Source organism: Gambusia affinis, linkage group LG05 (assembly GCF_019740435.1).
Source record: "Gambusia affinis linkage group LG05, SWU_Gaff_1.0, whole genome shotgun sequence".
In the NCBI taxonomy this organism is placed as follows: Eukaryota; Metazoa; Chordata; class Actinopteri; order Cyprinodontiformes; family Poeciliidae; genus Gambusia; species Gambusia affinis.
The window spans coordinates 9,663,939-9,686,075 of record NC_057872.1 but is presented as its reverse complement, the minus strand read 5'-3'; the positions used below and the strand labels follow the sequence as shown (position 1 = coordinate 9,686,075).

At 36.4% G+C, this 22,137-nt stretch overlaps 1 protein-coding gene across 5 annotated transcripts in view; it reads right to left on the bottom strand.

The window, feature by feature from the left end:
• LOC122830488 (CUB and sushi domain-containing protein 3-like) overlaps positions 1-22,137 on the bottom strand; it is a 240,494-nt gene that overhangs the window by 152,173 nt on the left and 66,184 nt on the right. For 3 of the 5 annotated variants that reach the window (XM_044115818.1, XM_044115821.1, XM_044115820.1), the window contains exons 6-17: positions 18,338-18,450; positions 17,214-17,291; positions 14,680-14,767; positions 12,757-12,881; positions 11,838-11,959; positions 9,174-9,277; positions 8,091-8,203; positions 7,673-7,855; positions 6,716-7,042; positions 4,510-4,704; positions 4,078-4,216; positions 2,954-3,141 (exon numbers count right to left, since the gene is read on the bottom strand). In XM_044115818.1, the coding sequence (XP_043971753.1) occupies positions 2,954-3,141; positions 4,078-4,216; positions 4,510-4,704; positions 6,716-7,042; positions 7,673-7,855; positions 8,091-8,203; positions 9,174-9,277; positions 11,838-11,959; positions 12,757-12,881; positions 14,680-14,767; positions 17,214-17,291; positions 18,338-18,450 (1,775 nt within the window). The remainder of the gene's footprint in view (positions 1-2,953; positions 3,142-4,077; positions 4,217-4,509; positions 4,705-6,715; positions 7,043-7,672; positions 7,856-8,090; positions 8,204-9,173; positions 9,278-11,837; positions 11,960-12,756; positions 12,882-14,679; positions 14,768-17,213; positions 17,292-18,337; positions 18,451-22,137) is intronic. The other 2 variants (XM_044115822.1, XM_044115823.1) reach the window with 1 other exon arrangement.

Genomic DNA, 22,137 nt, shown 5'->3' with positions numbered 1-22,137 from the left:
GTGATGAGGTTTTTTTCTAGGTTCTTAAAATAATTAAATCCAAGCTCAAATGTACAAAAAAAATACAGAAGATTCCACAAAGTCATTAGTGAAGGTGCTTTTGAAGAACATAGAACAGAAAGCTGATACCGTGGCATTTAAGCAATAACTAGCACCAAGGTATTGCTAATTAACATACTTGATTAACTGCCAATCAAATAGTGTGACCAAATCTATGAAACCAGGTGTTTTAACAATTCGCAGGCCTGGAGAAAACAGGCTTTTGTCATGATGCCCAGAGGAATGACATCAGCAATGTCTTCAAGAAGCAACTTTAAAGACTAAAAGTCTGGAAAAATCTGTTATGAGATATCAGGGTTGGGGCTGCACAGTGGCGCAGTTGGTAGAGCTGTTGCCTTGCAGCAAGAAGGTCCTGGGTTCGATTCCCGGCCCGGGGTCTTTCTGCATGGAGTTTGCATGTTCTCCCTGTGTATGCGTGGGTTCTCTCCGGGTTCTCCGGCTTCCTCCCACAGTCCAAAAACATGACTGTCAGGTTAATTCTCTAAATTCTCCCTAGGTGTGAGTGTGTGTGTGCATGGTTGTTTGTCTTGTATGTCTTTGTGTTGCCCTGCGACAGACTGGTGACCTGTCCAGGGTGAACCCCGCCTCTCGCCCGGTACGTTAGCTGGGGATAGGCACCAGCAACCCTCCCGACCCCATTAGGGAAGAAGGGTGTAAAGAAAATGGATGGAGATATCAGGGTTTACAAGATGAGATATGCCTATTATAAGAGTCGACATCCAAGCAAATTCCCCTCATGATCAGCTTGTCCAAAACTCAGATGGGAGAAATCCAAAAAGACACATAGTGTACAGGCTTCAATTAGTATGTGAACATATATAGCTTGTATTATCCTCTCATTTTGTTTCATCTGTATCTTTGTTTTAATTTGTTTCATCTGTAAACCACTTTGTGGTTTTTATCTATGAAAGTTGCTATATAAATAAAATTTACTTAGTGGGAGTTTAATCTGAAATAAATCTAAACAACTTCTTTTTTGGAACAGTTGAATGACAAACTGTTAAAAACATTGTGGCATTATGACTTACTGTACATGCTGAGCTACATCTGAATGAGCCAGACTTCTGGAATAATGTCCTTTTGACAGATAAAGCACATTTATACACACTTGGCCACAATGGTTTTAGCCTTTAAGTTGCAGAAATTACTTTTAAAAAATTCCCACAAATATAAGCAACTTTCTTTAGTGCACAAAATGTCTTGTTCTGCAAATACTTTAATCAAACTCTTTTTTTTTTTTGGTTGCTTTGTAACTGAACTAGTTTAGGTTTCATACACATAAAGGGAATCAATGCAGTCTTATGCTGCCTCAGTGTATTTACTGAATAATTCACCCTTATTTTTTTTACAAATGAAGTCAGCAAGGTTTCCCTTGGTATCCCAGCAATTAGATATATCCAAAATACCAATAGAAGAAGCTAATATGATCTTACTGTTATTGCTTTTCAATGGCCTCATCAACAAAAGAGAAATGCACTTGAGAGCAAAACATAATAAGACAAGGGCACTTGTGGCCTGCTTTCAGTCAATAATACAGGCATAATAGCAAACTTTGTCTTATGAATCAAATCAGAATGACACGAATAATGGTGCTAGTGCAAACTGTTGTGAAAATGAATCACACTATGTCCTGAATCTTTTACTGTGTGATTTTTCAAAGGCTAACCGTGTAAGCATAATGACCTGGGAAGAAAGAAAGCTTAGCATACAAATTTCCCTAAAATTGTACACATTCGAGAGTGAATGCCTTCCTGATCTGGCAGATTTGTTGATGCAGCAGCAATGTGAATTGTTTTACATACAAACAAGTGTTCCTCATGACAAGCAGCAAAGTGCAAGAATACATTTTGACCATTGGATATTTGTCATTTGGAGTCTAAGCTGCAAGCTTAGGTCGATGTTTTTTCTTTAAACAAGAACCTTAATATTGTTGAAACTTATTCCTACTTTTACATTTTGCACCACAGAGCTCTACCCTAGATTGCTCCGAGGCTTGATGGATAATTTTTATTTACCACCACAGAGCTCCTATGTAATGGCTCAGAGTCAACACGTTATGTTGGCTCCTTTATTCAATTGCAAACAGAAACTTACATGATTTAGTTGATTCACTGATGCACCAAGCAAGGAAACACCACAAGTGTTTCACTTTCAGCAGAAAAACATAAACAAAGTAACTTGAAAACATGACAAACATACTGCTCCCCTAATTAACCCTACTTCTTGTAGCTTTAGCAAGACTGACAGTATAGACTGTACCACAAGGCAAGCTGCATTTGTTATCTTCACATGAAAACAGGTAGAAGAGCAAAATGTTAACTCAAGAAACAGCTTTACCATAGTAAAAAAAAAAAGGTAAAAGCTCTCCACAAGCAGTCCTAATGAATCCTTTCAGAGACTATTTGATGAAAACAGGGCAAATGATGCAAACAATACAGCAATTAGATTTACACTCCAAGAAGTACTCAACATCTACTTCAGGAAGATGTTGTAATAAAGATTGGTTTTATTCTTCCATTTTTTTATATTTACTCAGGGCACACTTGACTAACTTCATCTTACTTAAATTTCAATAATGCATAATACTTGAAAAAAATTATGAATTTTATTGAAATACGCACTCTTCAGGTATGCAGTGTAGTAAATTAACCTTTGCAGCATATTATTTTTATGCTAATGTTTTATAAGAACTTACATTAAAAAAATAAAGTTATTTAATGAAGAACTGCAAGCAGTTCTAACAGGTTCCAAGCATGTCAACCACTTAACCCCTCCCCACCCGGTGCGCCACCCTACATGCGTCAAGTTAGCCTTTTTGTACCAAAGCATTATTAATTACATAATACGTTCCCAATTTCTAAGTAAACCACATAAAGCAGCAATACATTCTCACCTTCATAGAAGATCTTGAAGCCACTGTTTGATCGACTGTTGTCAGTTGTAAAAAGCAGATATAGGAAGTTGCTGCTGCTAAACAGGAACTGAGGGACCTGGGTTCCATTGAACGAGCCAATCAAAGGAGAAAGCAGGTTTGGACCATCGTGCACTTCCAGAAAATCATAACTTAGCTCAGTTTGAAACCTTAGGGGTAGAAGGATAACAAAGATTAGTAGGAAAAAGAGAAGGAATGTTTGTATTCAGAACACTACCTACAGTTTGCTACAAAAAACATACTAATTCTGTAATGAAAGATGAGACATGGCTGGCAAGCAATCATGCTGATTATTGCAACAGCATAAGATCAATGGGCATCTTGGAAATATGACATGGTATGAATCTGTAGCCACACTCCGGTCTCCACATCAAACAGCTGCCATTAGTGCAGGGTTTCAGCAAAAACGAATCAATATTGTTGGGGAAAAACACTACAAATAAATTCACAATGAAATTAGAGCTGCAACATTTTATTACAAGAAAATGCTACATTGTCTGCACTTCCTCACAAATTATATTATATTCTCATCTTCTTTAAATAGTGATATAAGTCATTTTTGCCAAAAGTGATTTTCTTTATTTTATCATCTTCTGGCAAGAAAGATGTGGAGATTTGCTTTTGTGGCAAAAGGTGGCCCTAGCAATGAATCAGCTGAATACAAACATATGTGGCACTTTCAGAGTTTTCCTTTGTGTAAATATTTTGAAAACAATACATCATTTTCCATCTAAGAATTATGCCTTTCTTTATGTGAAGCTTGAGGTTTTGACATTAAAAAAATGCAGAGGAACAATAAGGTGCTACATCTGTCATTACTACAAGAAAGACAAAAAATAATACTTGAGGCTTTTAACGTCTCGCCCACATCTGTTTTCTGAATTCTATCACAGATTTCCAGAGTGAAGGTTAAGCCATTTACATGCGGAGTATTGGTCAAAAGCTGTACGTGCAAATGTATTTACTTGAAGTGTATGTGTTTTCATATACTAGTACATTGCCTGTGATCAATTTCTATATGTCTTTGTGTAAGTGTGTGTCTGTTTGTTTCCATGCTCGAGTTGTTTCAGTAGTTTCATACAGACCTGTCAAAGCTAATCTTGATAGAGCGTCCTGCCTCGGCCTCAATGACCCACTCACAACTCAGAGAATCTTTGTAGTAGCCCGGCCACCCCGGAGAGAGAATGACACCAGATGGCCCTGAGTAGTGACCCCCACAAGGAGCTGGAGGAGCAGAGAAAAAATGGGTTTTCATGATGGAAAAGATTGAGAGGGAAGGACAAACATGGACATATTGTGAGATAATGAACGATTTTGAACCCACATAAAAGATGAAAGGAACATATAGCATTGAACACCAAACTACTATAACCTAACAAATTACTAGAAATATGTTTCCTGAGTGTGGTGAAGAAAACCCACTCAGATGTTCCTTTATTTCCTGTTCTCCTTTCTGACTAAACTGCTGATGTATCTATCCAAAATCCACATAATCATTAACTCGTCTGTTCCGGTACCTTCACATTTGGGAATTGGTCCGCTCCACATTACGTTCCCGTCTTCTAGTTGGCATGTGATGGTGTCAGCTCCCTGTGTTTTGATGAAACCTTCCTCACAAACCACAGAGATGGAGTTACCCAGCTGGAAATCGTCCCCAAAGCGCCTTCCATTTAGAGGTATGCCAGGGTCAGGGCACTCATTATGCCCAAAAGCTTGTAAGAAGAAGACAGAAACAAGATGTAACATCGAAGGCATGAGCAAGGTTGCAACAATGAGGAACCAAGCTTAAAGAGAAAGAATAATTTTAGCTGTAGATTTAAAAAAAAGTAGTAGTAGTAGTCCCTTGCAGTAAATAGGATTATTAGAAAGTCTTCCACTCCAAGACTTGCGGGTTGGCATCAACCAGTGAAATATATCGTAGCATGTAAGCAAAGAAAGCAAAATGGGATGGCAGTTTTCTTTTGTAATTGTTATTGGACTATTAAGTTTAATTTTTGCTGAAGTGAGGTTGTTTGTAAAACAAAAATATGCATTTTTGTACCAGAACAATATTGGTGTATGCATTAATAATCAGATGTGAACTAATAATGAATTCATAGTTACTTGTATTGTCTAATTATTTTTGCACATCCTGCTTTGAGGACAAATTAATTTCAGCCATATAAGGTAATTAACTGAATTAATTAATGAAGCAATAAATAAAACATGGGTTTAACATTCTCATATTCTGGTTAAATAATGAATGTGTTTAATTGTCCCTGCATATTTTCTCATGTAAAAACAAAATCCATACATTTCCAGATTCACTTTCAAACCTTCCCCTTCACTGGATATGATATAACAAAGTCTTTGAATAGAAATATTTTTCCATTTTCCATCTTTCTTTGCTGTCTTTATCTTGAAAATGCTTAATTCGGAGTTAAATCCATTCAATAAAAATAATTGCTCCACTTTTCAAATACGGTAGGTGTTTCTTTTTTTATTAGCCTGTTTTTATTTTGATTGGGCAATTACAGCCTCGCAATTATTATTCAAAGTTAGTGCTATGACCAAGGCTGTTTTGTTTGGTACATTCTGAGGAAAAGAGAAGGCAGTATTGAGGTTGGCCACGTACACAGGTCCTGGGTGTCCATCAAAGGCACCAGCATCCATCTCTGTGAAAAAATAAAGCCAGCCAAGAGAACAATACCCTCCAGGAGGTAGTCATTATCCACATCTACTATCAAGGAAGGACTTGAGAAGAGCAGATCGAGTGGACTCACCACAAGGTGCCAACCATTCATGAGTCTCAAGCCCAAAGAAAGGCTAGATGAGACTTTGCCAAAGAAGAAGAAAAAACCATTCACAAAGGCAAGATCTGTTCTTGGAAAACCCTTTGAACAAATTAAATAAAAAAGAAAAACAAGTCTTAAGAATAAGTCTGAAGGGGCTTTCTGATGTACATTTATGGATCACCAGGGAACAGTTTTTTTTTCTTTTTTGACAACGTGAGAAAAGTCAAACTTAAGCACATTATTATTAAGTGTGTAAAGATTTACTGCCTGACCAGATTTAGCCAAATGCAAATGCAGTTACGGACTGGCAAAGTATCCCTAAGGAGCTATTCTTTGTTAATATCCATATGTTTGAAAACACAGTGAGTGGATTTAAGTAAGATGTAGAACAGCATTGAGAATTAAGATTTATTTTAATGATTTGATTTACAAGTCCATTTAATTTGTGCTGCAGGTTAAAGATGTTTTCATATTTTATAAGGTTGTGCAGAGGATTTAGTGATAAGCATCTTTGTTTCATGGCTGAGGCATTTCTGTGTGAACATTTGCATATTATTAAGGTGAGTTCGCAAAATGTCTCCAGGTATTCTGGCTTCATTCCATTGGCCAGATACATAAACTCTATATTACTCTTAAATGAATGCATATGTTAGGTTGATTTTCTCTATAGTGGCCTCATGACAGACCAATGACCACTACAGGGTTTAACCTGGGTCTCATCTGCTGATTGCTGGAACAGTCTCCATTTTCAAAATAAATTATGTAAATCAAAATATTGATTTGCATCATTTCTTTTGTTGGAATCCGGAACAATATAGTTTTTGTGGGGGTTTTTTTAGTCATGCATGTTTTCATATTCTTTTAAAGTACTGAATAATGTATTTCTTTTTTAAAAGATTTTAGGTATAAGAGTATATAAGATGCAAGTTAAAAAAAATATATTACTCACTGCTGTAGGTGATGTTGAAGCCTCTTCCTGACATTGAATGATCAGCCTGAAACTCCAGCTGCAAAATGTTGCTGTTGGATGTCAGGTGTGAAGGAACTTCAGCCCCTGAAAAACGTCCCAGCATCGTTGCTTCTGACTGATCCCCATCTTTGATTGTGAGGAAGTCGTAGGGAGGCTCCAGGTCAAAGTCATTAAAGGCCAAGTGAATCCTCGAGCCAGGTTCAGAGATAATCAGCCACACACAGTTAAGGTTGTTCCCGTAGCCCTCTGGGTAATCAGGGGACAGTACTGTCCCCATGGGCGCGGTGAAATTGGAGAAACAGGGAACTGTATGATAGAACATGGAAAAGACAAGAGCGAGGATTTATAAAACTTCACTGATGCAACTACAGTTATTTGTATTAAAGCATCTCTCACAGGCCACATTGCTCTCTAAAGGGTGCATTGTGCCATAACAGAATTGTGCACAGCGATTCCAGCAGAACAATGTTGCAATTGTGTAAGTAGCTCAGAAATCAGGAGACAGCACAGCTCTCATGAGAACGGAGTAGCTGGAGAAATCTGAAACTGCATGGAGAGTGGCCATGTTGCAGTAAAATTGCATGAGAATACAGCATTGCAAAACAGGGATTTTGTGTAATGGATATTGTTCTATCTATCTAAAGCAAAGACAGGGATTCTGTCATGGCAAATGTTGAAGTACTACATATTACATGTTGCCCTTTACTCTACATGAGTGCAGAAAAACAATCATTTTCTTCTTTCAGTGCAACCCCAAATCCATATCTTATTAGTTTACGATTATACATTTTGGCTCTTTACCAACTGTGTGCTACATTTTCAGTTAACATTAGTGTAATTAATCCCCCAATAGCTCAGAGTTATTGTGAATGTTCATAATATACTAGTCACTGCTTTATTTGCCATTAAAAGAAAAAAAGATTAGTCCAGACTTACATATGCAGATGGGGATATTAGCTGACCACTGATTGTTGTTTTGGCAAGTAATCATCCTCTCCCCAATGAGCTCAAATCCAAACTGGCATTTGAAGCGAAGAACATCCCCATTTAAAAATCCATTGCCCTCTTTGTAGCCATATAGAGGTGTACCGGGATCACCACAACTATCTTTGTCAATCTCTGTAGGCAAGGGGAAGATAGTAGGATGGATGGAGGGTGAAAGTAGAAGATTCAGTCCGTTTAAGAGCTTTAAAAACCTTTTTCTTGATATTCTCTATGTTCTCAGAACAGAGTCAGTTTAGGTTGAGAAATAGATTTTGAAATCAGACAGACCAGACAGTAACAGGGAGGTAGATAATGCCAGACACAAAGACAAAGGCCTTATAGAATAATATCACCATTAAACCTTGTGTACCTTTGTAGTTGATCTTGAAACCTATTGAGCCCACACTCTCATCAGATTGGAGATGGAGCCACATCTGATGGGACATACTTACTATCAGGTCAGGGACAAAGCTCCCACTCAGCCTGCAGATAAGACACAAGAACTATGGGATCAAACAATCCTTGCACAATACCACTCACATGCTGTGTTACATCTACAAACCCTTTAAACACACGGGCATAATGTCGTATTAATTTGGAGATCTAAAATTATTCATTTGAATAATTCTTTATCCAGGTTGGAATAATTGTAAATTTTGCTTCAGCTGAACAAGCATGATTCTTTTCAAAATCACATATGGTCAAAACTTCACTTGCAGCCTCGGATATGTACATACAGTTTCACCAACTACCTATGATCAAATATTTACTTACAATCTAAACCTCAGTTATATGCTTTTGCAATCTACTACAAGCTACAAACATAATTATAGCAAGATATTTGACCACATGTCGTAAACTGGTATTAGAGCATGACCAGTACATGACATGCATCAGGACCATTTCAGAAGGTTTATGCTAGTCTGATCCATCCATTTGAAATGAAGTATGAAAATTTGTCCAAATGGACTATGTTATTCCAAGCTTCAACCGTCAAACACTATCAGAAATATAGCAGTTTTGCTTCTTATGCTGAAGAACAATCTGAGAACCATCAAATTTCAGGCCCAGAATGAACTGGTGACTACTGGAACACTAGTATCATTGTCAACATTAATGGCCAAAAGAAGGCCCAAACACATCAGAACTGGTTTAGGAATGGATGAAGCAGAGTAGTAATACAGAATAGCCCAACCTCAACTCTGCAAAATCCAGAGCCTGCACTTAACAGTCAAGTCTGTGGCAGGATCCCAACTAGTTCACATGTACTCTATCATTTCTGATAATTACATTTGTCAAATATCCAGTGGTAATATTGTCCAGCCAGAATTGTGCCTTTAGCTTGTTGGTGGCTGCAAAAGCAGAAAATGTCTCAATAATTTGGCTGACATTTTTCCACCAATTTAAAAACACGATGATGGGCCTTATAAAGATGAAAATATTTCTTACTTACATTTGAATTATAGTTTTAGAATCTCCAACTTCTCCTCCATCGCCGATGGTTAGTGAATCATAACCAATTTCTAAGTCAAACTCTTCAAAGTTGATCTGTATCACCTGTAATTCACACAACAAAAAAAATGTTTTTAAATTCTTTAAAAAGTCTTGAAATTCAAAGGAATACTGGTCTTAATTTATACAAATTAGATTAAATTACTGTAGTGTCAGTAAATACTGATTTATTGAGTTTGTGAATATTTGGTGAAATAACTATATTCTATTAACATTATTCTACCATTTTGTCCTTTTGAAAATGTCTGAAAGTCTTGATATCGACCATTTAATGTGGGAGTTGGAAATTTTTGTAAGTCAACCAGCGACACTAAAACGCTCAGATAGGACCATTCATGCAGTCAACCTAAAAGTTATTCAGATGTACTTAAATAGTCAAATGCTTTCAAAGAATATCCACAATAAATTAAATACATCTCTACTATTAGATAAGTCACCATCTCATTTCTATGAAATCCAAACCAGAGTTGCTCATTTCCATAAATTCCCTTTTGGGAAAATGTTTCTGGAGGTGGGTACTCTATTCTACAAAGGAAAAGTCTATTAAATGCCATATCCATTTGGTAGAGTAGACAGCAACATATTTGATCAAGCAGTTCTATAACAGCTTAAGAGTTCTCCCAAACCCACAATTCAAATACTTGCATAACACACCATATATTCTAATGCAGCAAAGAAATATGCACTAAACATCCCTAAACTCTGAAAAAATTCAAAGAAAAACAGTCATAAAATTTAAAATAAATTTGAAAAGCTACTAGATTAAGACTTTATCAAAGAGTGTGTTAGCATCCTATATATCTCTGTAAATAAATGTTCTGCTAACAGTATTCAAAAGGAATAAACAAATTGAACAGCACCATAAATCAAACTCCACCAAACAAATTTAAGTCTTTATATTTGCTTCTCTGTATTTCCCCAGACATATCTTTTTTTGGATGTTGTTGATTTATCAAGATGAACAAAAGGTACAAATCATAAATAATATTAAAAAAGATAGTATACTAAGAAATCGATTTGGCAACAGCTGCTAACATAATCACATTAATCAGTCTGCAGAAGAGAGATTTGCCAGTGAGATACAATATTTGGGCCTAGACTTCGCCTGGATTACCAGTGGCAGGAAGAATGTGTTCATGACACTAAAGTCACATCTGCTGATGACAAACAAAATGACTGCCTGCTCATCCTAAGGCCCTCTTTTTTCTGGCCAGGGGGAGGACAATGTCTGTGCACCGTCCATGTATAGCAGCCTCATTACAATGCAGACAGAAACATAATTACCATAATAACACTAATGGACTAAGTTTTACTGCCAAGAAAAAGCCTTGTTTGCCAAGGAGAGAGGACAGTGGCACAAAGCTATGGTAGCCACCGGTCATAGAGGATTCTAAATGAGTCTTCATTGGTTGATTACTGATTATTGGGACGGTTTCACTTAGTAAACACCCCGAATTATTCGACTTACTCTTAACAGAGAAACTTGGAAAGATTTCTGTAGAGAGATGTTTATGACCATTAGCTGCAATCTCTTCCTTTTAGGTTTAAGCTTTACTCCTGATGGGCTTTTCTGAGTCTGTTGCTCTCAATGAATGAAGTAAATTATTCAACCACCGACTGCCAGGTCAAACAAATAAAATCCACAGCAGACGTTTGATGTGACAGTGTCAATGAACTTTACTTAACTCTTCATATCCCCTAAAAAAAAACTGTGAAAAAAACTCTTGCCCTCAGAAACCACTGCATTAATAAAAAGTCCACTTCCGTACAATCTAATCTTAGTATTAATACAGTTATTCTGTGAAGCTCTCAAAGGTTTCTGTGTGAACATTAGTGAAAATACATAAACAGAAAGATCAAGGAAAACACCAGGGCAGTAGTAAAGGTGTGAAGAAACTGCATGTAACCATGTAAGGGACACACAAGAATACATTGTTCCTACAGTGAGGATGCCCGTCTTTGCCTGGTCACAAATAATGGGATGATGGAGGAAGCTAAATAATGAGCAGTCCTGGAAGAAAACCTGTTGGAGGCTACAAAAGGCCGAGAGACACCTTCCAGCAGGACAACGACCTGAAACACACAGCCCGAGCTACAATAGAAAGAGCTAAATCAAAGCATCCTTGTGACAGAATGGCTCAGTCAAAGTGCAGATGGCAAGGCAATTAAGAATTGGAGGCAAGACTTGTAAATGTATGATCACAGATGATCCTGATCCAATCTGACAGCTGTTTTGAGAACAGGGAAAAATACAAAGTATCAACATGTGGGCGAAGAACACTAGTACATGCCACTCAGCTTTTATTATTACAATGTTTGTAATTTCTGTTCCTCTTCACAATTATGCATTACACTGTTCATACGACATGATGAAATACATTGAAATGTTTTGCTTTAACCTAGCAAAATTTGGGAATGCTTAGCAACTGAAAATGTTTACTATTTCAATATTACAATGCTAAGCTATGTGGAATTTATAAAAATGATTTGCTTCCATACCTGCTCATCACAGGATCATAACATGAACAAAAACAACCAGAGGGTATTTACTACTTCTAAAAGTAAAATAACAGAGACTAAAACTTATAAAAATTTGCTCTACTACCTTGTTTGGATCGCTGGCAGTGATGATCCACACACACTGGGAGTTGCTCTCATATTGGATGGGGAAATTCGGTGATGTAAATGTCCCAGACGGCCCCTGCAGATTCGACCCACATGTTTTCACTGCAAGAGAACAAAATCACAAAACTGAAGACATTTACAAAGTACAGTACTGCCCAAAAGTTCCAGACTTTCCAAATATTTTAAATCTTATCACACAACACTGTCAGGAATGCCTCTGATCATTCCCGAAGACATTGTTTGCTGCGTGACAGTGTCTCCAAATACACAAACAGGATCATGAAGAAACATCTTTAGTGAGTGAAAGAACAAGGAGCTCTGCAAAAGATATTACAGCCCCAAAAGAGCCCTGAACGGAGTTTCGCCTGTCTGTGATTGCAAGGAGGGGGGAGAAAATCCTTAAATCTTCCAATTCAGACATCTCTCCAAAATGTCTGGAACAACTTGTCAGCTTTGTGCATATTCACATGAGCACTGATGCTGCTCAGCATGAACTCAAAAATGTTATTATTTGTATCTACATTATCAATCAACCAACGTAGTATCCTGAAGAACCCAGAATCCTCTTCAAACCCAGTGTAAATATTGAAGGAAATGATGTCCAAGTAAGAGACTGCAGACTTCTGCATTGTAATATGACTGAGGGATAATGTATTGTTTGCACAAGTAGAGAAAGGCCCTATTAGCTGTGCTTCCATTAATCAAATTCTAAAGGGTGCTCCAGGTAATATAAAACACAGAAAACCAGGTTAAAGCATTTTGGAATGGAAGAGTGCGGCAACAGAGGCTTTCATGCATAATTACCAGAAATGAACTTTTCTCTATCTGCATAGAGCTTATAGCCACAGGCACTGCCTTAATCAAACTGTTTTATTAGCTCTTCGGAAAGCCACGCTTACCCTTGCAGACGGGCCTGTGGTCGCTCCACGCAGCAAAGACTTCAGCTACGCGCTGGCAGGTAATCGTTTTAGAACCCTGCAGCACATGGTCGTCGTCACAGGTAAATTGAGCAGTTGCTCCGATGCTGAAAAGATAACAGATACCATTAACACCTGAGAAAGGCAATCAATTTTCCAAAGATGACGGCTGATTAAAAAAAAATTAATTCGCTATTTATCTCATGTCACTCACAGATAATGACATATACAGTCACTGCAGCAATGTCTTCTGAGAGCACATGCAGTAGCTCTCCAACATGTACATGCAACATATCGCCTATTAAAATTTTAGGTTTTTAAATGTTTTACCAAAGTTGAATTTGATGAAACACTTCAAAACGTTCTACTTAAAATCTCACATCTATTCTAGGACAGTTCAAGTGAAAAGCAAATAAATTAACTGGAAGAAGAAATATTAAATAATTAAAAGCTCCAATAACTGTTTCTGCATGAATGTGCACGCCCAACTAAACTTTAAAAATATTTAGATTCAAATTTGGCAGCATGTCTTTATTATTATTATTATTATTATTATTATTATTATTATTATTATTATTATTATTATTATTATTATTATTATTATTATTATTATTATTATTATTATTAACCTCTGTTAATAATAACAAGTAAAAGTTAGTTGTTCAAGAGGGATTTTTCTTTCAACTCTAACTAAAACTATAGCTTGCATACAGGTTGCAAAGTATCATCAGAGTTTAAATATACTTATCAGTCAATACATTTACATTATAAATTACAAACGTTCCCAGAGGATGAGAGTGGAGACTTCAGAGGGACGTCCAATAGGCCAACAAAAGCACTAAAAAAGCTGCAGGAATGTTTTCTATTTACTGGCAAGTGACAATCTCCTGTAATTTTGGATTTCTGGACTGATGAGTTTGGCTGGAAAACAAAAAGCACTCCATCCAATGCAAACTCTCAGGCCTGATCTGCAACACAATCACCCAATGTCAATAGTGAAATACATGGGTGACAGCACCGTAGTGTGCAGTTCATTTTACTTAGAACTGTTATTTTTATTAAGATAGATTAAATTATGAACAGTTCAAAATATGAATCAGCTTTAAAGAAAATTTTAGTAAAAATAAAGAACTGTTCAATTATTCACCATCACTGTAAGTCTAACCATAAATTCAAATCCAAGTAAAAATTTACGACATAAGAAAAAATTATTGGTTTTGAGACGGATTCAGAAAATCTGTGGTTTCCTAACAAGAGCTGTCATCAGAATCTGGGATCTTCAGTAAACATTTAAAAGTAAAAGAAAAACACTTGGTTTTAAAATACACAGTAAGGAGAGATGTGTTGTTATGTCCAGTGTGGAACTTTATCTCTTATGTACAATGATCCAAAAACTACTTTGTTCTCTGTTTTCATCTCCAGAAGAAGGAAGGTGTTGAGTAGAGCTATTAGCAGTATGTGCATGTGTGCCAGAAAAATCGACTTGCGTTCATGGACATTGAGAGGTACCTCAAAATCTTTAGGGTGAGCACTTTTATGCAGTCAAGATTATTGCACCTTTTCATTTATTTATTTTTTTTTGTATTTGTAAATTAAAAGTAGGAAAATGGTTTAAGGCACTTTAACATGCTGTCATTGTTTTTTTACATCACAAACGCCGATAATTTAAAGGGTGTATATCTACACACCTATAGGAGATGATAAAACTGCACGGAAAGGATCAAGCATCTACTGCTTTATAATTAAAAAAGGCATTTCATAAATATTTTAGGCTAACATGGTTAGCAAGAGACTGGACACATTCATGCTAATTATAACACAGATAGTAGCTCCTGTATCCTTATCAGCCTCTTTTGACTGTCCACATCTTAGCGTATTTGCTTCAGGTAAAAAACATCGACTAACCTGAAGTCAGAACCAATCCGTTTGCCATTCTCCGGCTCCCCGGGGTCAGGACAGTAATTAGACACTTGTTTGATTCCCCCTTCATTCACTAAACATGGGCAGAAGGACCAAGAATGTGGCATGTGAGGCACTTTGATTCCCTTAGACTCCATACTTTCAGAAAAAAAGCAGTTTCCATGAAAGAAAAAACACATTCAATCTATATAATTTTTTTTCTATTTGACCTCTCCTCTGAATGCAAGAGATGTTTCATTGTGCGTTTCATAGGAGGATTGTGCTGAATTCACAATTGATTGAGGATGGAGCCACTGCCAAGTTAAAATAAAACAATTTTACCAAGGAAAATCTATCAGTGTCCAGAAGGGATTAAATAACCTTGAGTTATTGATTGTGGGAAGAAACAAAACCCACTCGGTCACACTTTTTAATCATAATTGAGCTTAACTGGGAAAAGCCATTGAGAATTTGTTTTAGATAGAGGATACAATGACAAGAAGGTAGCCAGGTGGGTGAGACGGATAATGTAAAATGTTTGTGGATGTTGTGATTGGTGGCCAGTTAATATCTCCCAAAATTAAGATAATAAATCTAGTTGAATTAAACTCACAAAATTGATCACATATTGATCAGTAGTCATACTGCTACTCAAGACATTTACTCTTTTAGCTTTTTAAAAGACTAAAATCTAAAAATGTATTTTTTATTTGCCAGCATCTCTTTTTACTCTCATACTGTTGAATAAGATGCGGTCCAGTTAAAGTTTGAAGCACAATTGAGTTTAATCTATTATCTGAAAATGGAAAAAATCTGACAAAACTACAAACCTATATAGGCGTCCACCTGACTGATGTGGCTGACATGGAGTAGTAATCAAAGATTAACAGTCAGCTTAGATAAAATCTTTGTTCATGGAAGAAAATCTCTGTTTGGAAGTTTGAATAGGTGTTCTGTTGTCATTTTAAAATGACAGCAGCACGACGGCCGATTCATGCTTCCTCGAGAAAAGATGACCTACGACAAATGTCAAGAAGGGTCAGAACTTTTCAGGGAAAATCACGCACTGTTACTGCTGCAGCATCAGATGTGCTATTATTATCCTTTCTTGCTCAGCCATGAGCGCTTCTGCAGTTGCTCTGCCTTCATTCGCCTCCATCTGTTAAGCGCCGGCCTCTAACAATAACTAACGCCACTGGCTTTCAGTTCAATCCTTTCTGGGCTGATATGTCTGTCGAACCTTTCTAATGCTGGTACTAATGATTCTGCTGCAGCAACAAGTTGCAAAGTCTGGCATTTTCCATTGTGCAGTGTGACAGGTGACGCTACTAAATTACACTGTCACAGTGGGACAATTTATTTCTTTTTTTTTCTTTTCAAATTGCATGGAAAATGCCTGGCTTTATAGGCTACAAACAACTTCAGGAAGGGACAAATGTTCACCTTCTAGCAGGACACTGTCCTGACAACAGTAAAACCTACAATAGGATGGTTTAGATGAAAAAGCATACAGTCATTTAAATTATTCAAAGTGCAAGGGGACTGAATACATATGCATGACATTCCTTTCAGACATCTTTGTACATTTTTAAAAGCATATTGCTCTCTTTCCACTTAACAAGTTAGTACTATTTTGGACTGAACTGCCACAAAACATTCTAATAAAAGACATTGAGGTTTGTTACTGCAATGAGTCAAAAAGTGAATGTTTGGGAGGAATTATTACCTTCGTAAGGAACTTTAATATTGTGAACTCTGCTAAACTCAATACAGTACATTTTTTCCATTTAAAAAAGAAGTTGATCAGCTTTGAACCTAATTTTTCCAGGTTGTGGTGCAGCTGTGAGTTCAATTATGAGCAATAAATCCACAAAGCATATGAAGCATTTCCTCTTTGTATTTTAATGATATACAGCATTGTCTCATGGAGAGGATTACAGCCCTCTGCATTATTCATGTTTCCATGGAGTGCTGAATCTATGATGTGTAAGGTAATAAAGATTACAACCTGTTATCATCCAAGTCTTTAGCACTCCACTGAGTTAAAGGGAATAGTGCTCCAAATTTATGTTAATGACTGAGCTCTGCGAGCTATTACAATGCATTCTGTTTTGTCTGAAGAGTACACAAATCACCTGACAAGGAAGTGGTCACTCATCCTTGACTGGTGCTGTGTGCGTGTGTGTGTATGCCACACATAAGTCATGCGTATCGCTTTCATATTTATGAAGTCAAAAAAGGCAGAGTTTAGTCCAGTTTATCCTCTCGGTGCTATGTACATAACTGGGACTGATTTAGTTGACTATATTTTTATCATGACAATATGTCCAGGACAGTAAGGGAAAATGGGCCATAAGAAAGAAAAAGAGACTGCACTTCTGCAAAATCTAGTACTGTAGCTTAATTCCTTTACCAAACGATGCAGCAAAGAAAGAGACAGAAAGAAACAAAGACCCGGAAATAAAAGCGCTACATTAAAAAATAAAATAAAAAAAATAAAAACAATGACGACAGTTTCATAAGACAAATAAAAGACTTACTCAAAGACAGTTTGTTAGTGTTGTCCTTTCCTGGTAATACTTTTACCCCTCTGGATTTAAGCTCTCCAGAGCTTTTCACTGGTTGAAAGCAATGGAAAGAGTTCATTAGATAAAAGAAGTTACAGTATTAGATGTGAGAAGATACAGTACCAATGTTTCTTTCTCTTCAAAACACTTGGTCTTGCAAACATCAAAGTCCAACTACTAACGCTGTGCAAGTTTTTTTAGTTATTGCCTTGGCAATTCTAAATTAAATAGTTTCAGTTTTTGTTGTTTGATGGTTTTTCTTCTTATTCTTCCTTTTGTTATTTTGTACAAACAATGGATGATAACTGATTGAAAAGACCAGATTAAATATTTAAGGGACACAACATGGTGAATAAAAGTGTATGCCAACGACGGCTACAATATGTATCTTAATGAGGTCTAATCAAAGACAGCAGGGGACACTTTCAAGACAAAACAAACAATGAAAGTGGAGGTCATCATCCAACAAATGGCTAGCAGCAATAAAAGGTGTATTAAACTAAAACAAAGGGATTTGAATTCAAAAGTGCTAGGACAATTTCTCACCACTGCACATAAATAACAGAACTGTGGTTAGGCTTTTTTATTGAAATCTGAAAAGCTCATCTCTGCAATCTGAAATTATATGTTCTCTCAGATAAGAAAAATTGCTTTGGCAGGATACACCAAGGTGTTTTAACTCCTAGGTTTGCAGCATGTTGTTGTGCATTTACCAGGCATTTGTTATAGTTTATAGTTTCATATCTACTTTAGGGGCCAGGCTTTGCAAGCATATGCAGTACATACACTGTAAAGCCATGCCACGAACAATATCAGGGCAATGAATTAAAGAGCTCATAAAGTTGGATTTTCCAGAGGGTGAATACAGTATCTACTAAACAAATATTTGATTAAGACAATCTTAGTCTGAGGCAGAAAAAAAAAATCCTTCATGCCCTCAACAAAGGGTGTTAATCAAACTGTTGAATATTCAGTTAAAGATCAAAAACATGTTTTGTAATTAGCCTTCAGAGTGTTTCTTTTTTCCTGCCATGATCCTTTCCGATCAAGGAGGGGGGCTTTTGTTACAGTGTGCTAATGAAGTAACTGTGTTTTACCTTGATACTGAGCCCTGAAGCCTCGATGGCGGTGGTTGCTCTCTGTTACAAAGTGCAGCCGCAGCCAGTTTTTGTTGCTGATGACGGAAGCTGGAATATTCTTTCCAGTCAGCCTGAAAGTGAAAAGTCATATATAATAAAGCATGTCATATAGTTGAATGTCAGTGCATCGTCATAGCCATTTGATTATCTGCTACAGTGTTAATCCATCATCATACCTGTCCAAATTAAGGGAATGATTTAAAAAAAAATCCACACAGGAAACCAAGGTAGTTTTTGCAAATAAAAGCTATCATGATTCAAGATAAAAAATGTATTTTCTAGTATGCATAATATATTGTTTAAACAATGCATTTTCATGTTAAAAAAAAACGTATTGTGTTGGTACAATATACATTTGTCAGTTTGACAACAAAAAAAAAAGACTTATGCTCTCCCAATAGATGAATATTGTAAAGATAAGCCAACATCATACTGATAAAAATGATTAGAACAAGAAAAACATGCTCAATTTGTGACACCTCTTACTGCTAGGATATTTTTTATTGTAGCATGAAGTTAGTCTGAGCAAAGACAAGGAGCTTAACGACTCAGACAGTGAGAAAATGTTAATTATATTTTTTTTGTAAATATTTAGTATAATGATTTGATGTATGTGAACAGGAACAAATAAAATGTAATAACATTGAAAAGACATGATCTGCCCAATAAAGTTTCTTGTTATATATCTCTATTTCTCTTTTGACTGTGTAAAAACTCAAAAGTTACATGAATCCCCAAATTACCAATTCAGGCATGAAGGCTGCTGAAAAACAAGACAAGAAAACAACCCTCAAAAAATTCCAGCTTTTCTGAAAGATTTTCTGTCCACCTAAAACTTTACTTTTCCAAAGCTGTGGAAACTACAACCATTAACACAAACGGCAAATGGTCAGGTTATTCCTCTATTTTATTTATTTTTTGGTAAATAATTGAAGTTGCTCATCAGTATTAAGGAGAAATAATTGACAAATGCATGCAGACAGTGTTTTTATCCAGTCACTGTGTTAGTATTATTATCAAGAACCTGGAAAGTAAAACATGCCAAACAGGAAAAACACCTGGTGTTGAGTCTAACTTGGTTTGTCAAAACAACTCTACGTGACTTAAAGAGCGCTCAGTTTTTCTCCCTGCTCCTTTACGGTGTGTAGTGCAGCATCAGGAAATGCTCTATTATCTCAGAGGTTTAAAGCTGCCAAGGGCCTTCTGGTATGGTGGGCTAACAAGCTTTTTTATTGCCTTCAAATCCTTACAATATGTCTTGTCATACCACAGTCAACAGAACAACAATGTCATTGTACAGTTTAAAAAGATGCTTCACACACATCATAGGAGGGGCATTAGTGATGCTGTATCTTATGAGTTTTGTGTTTCCAAAATGGCACACACACAAAATAAATAAACAAAACATCTCATCAGGGTGTGTATGTGTCTTTACTTAACTTTTATGGTATGTATTTAGCCATTTGCAGTTGTGTGCTAAATGTATTTGATGCGATTTCTTTGGCATTTTCCGTCTCTTTACTACCTCTTCCTTACCTCAGGAACAAGCAAACTGGTGGAAGTGAAGAATAGAAAGTGGCATTTACAGAAAAGGAAAGACGAGTACCATGATTGATGGGAATAGTGAGATAATGTGGGGACTTTTACAGTCAGTGGCCATTGCAAATTCTAGAAAAATCATGCCATCTTCCATTTGATGTCTTCTTGTTTTATTTTAAATCTCTCTTGCTCTGACTTTAATCTATCTCAGAGAGGAAATGGGGTTATCTACAAAGTAATGCATGCTAGATTTCTATTGAGTTGCTAACCTAAATATAATGTTTGATTATCAGATTTTAAGTCCACATTATCCATCACAAATGATGAGAATGGCACTTCCTAAAGGGGAATGTAAAGGTAATCAATTTCCACATAAATTTGACCCTTTCTCTCAATGTATAATTGATAAAATGCTAATATCTCTATGATATACATGCAGAATAAAAAACAGCCACTGTCCAGTAGCTATCGGAAGAGAACCTGCATTCAAGTTTCCTGCAATGAAGGCTAAATTTTCACAACACATCTTCTTTCAGAGGTCTTAATGATAAGGAATCAAAAGAATAGAGCTGCTTCCATCTAAGAGACCCACTGATTATAGGAAGTGATGGTTTGAATTCAAAGCTACATTTTTTTCCTAAAGGAAAACGTGTTGGAGAAAGAAAACCATGATCATCCGTCAATGACAAGCAAGGGTGTAATAACACCAAAAAGCATGTTAGGCTTTTTGGTGAGAAAATCTCCCTGTAAAAACAGCGAGGTGCGCAGTGATAAAATATGCCAGTCGCAGAACACATGCAATAATAAAAAAAGGCCTACCTCTATATGTAGCTGCTGTCTTAATATTGACACAAAGGAATATTAATACGCTCACATTGAGAGTCCTTGCAAAAAAGTGTTCAATATTTTGAGTCCACATGGTATGTTTTAGTAACATTTTTAAAAGTAACGACTTGAGAAGTCATGTAAGCAAACACAAAATTAGACATGAGAAATGTTGCATTTCTTCAGACACTGAAGAGGTTTTATTGCACTCAGGAGTACTTATTGATTTTAGAGCATCTAAAACCTCAGAAATAAACTGACAGATTAGGTATTTTTGGTTTTGACATTGGCAGAGGTTCTAGATACAGTAAAGTCCAAACTGATTCATATCCCTGGAAGATTCAACTCTGAAAGTATTTGCATTCAGTCAAGACATCTTCTTCTGAGGCTGACATATTTAAAAAAATAATAAAACAATGTAGAAGGATGACCAATATTAAAAACAAGAAAGGGGAGTCACACACTCTTTATGCAAGTTTTCAAAGATGTTTTAATGAGTCAATGTGTTGAATTCACTGAGGTTGGAAGGCCTTTTGGTCGATATCCTAATCTTTAGCTGCCTCCACAGGATTTTCTTTGACATGGTCACTCCAAAACATTACTCAGAGAAAACATGTTTGTAAATTCAAGATTATTTGATTTACAAATCTGCCATGGGTATGAATTATTTGGGGCTTAGCTGTATTTACCAATTTTGTAGAGTTTTCTGGTTGTTGTTAAAACACTCTGGACATTGAAGAAAAGAGAAAGTTAGTTTTTTTTCTAACTTCGTTCCTCACTCTGTTATCAAAGGACCAGGGATTACGTCAAGTAACCCAACATTTTTTTGTAAATTGTTTAATTGTGTGTCAGACAGATTTGACAACCAGATTTGCACTCTCACTTGCTTTTACAGTGATCTTTAAGCATCTGAAATAACTGATTTCAAAATATATTCTCCTGAAATTGGAGGATTCTTTGCTGAATTCAGATTCTTTTGATCTTTTAAGAACATCATCGTATTTGTAAAAAAAATTATTTATAAATATCATTTTGAATATTATGACATTTGAACCACCTGCAAGGTGTTCAGTAAAAAACATGGATATAAATAATGTTCTTTACTGAACATTACTTAATGTTCAGTAAAGAACATCTCAGTGTGAGATAAGCTGCTCCGAGCAGCAGTTCACTGTCTTTGTCGGATGAACCGACATGTGACTGCCATTCTCTGTCCCGCACTGAGAGGTGAGTTAAGGCTTCCCAGATGGAGATGAAACAGAGCTAGGCGCCCAAATAGTTCATCAAACTTGCTAGTTCTCATTACGATTGTGTGAAATAAAGGAATTTGTCACGAGAGAATTTTAGGTAATCAGTACGCTCGAGTATGAAGACCCAACCGTCCGTGGAAAGTC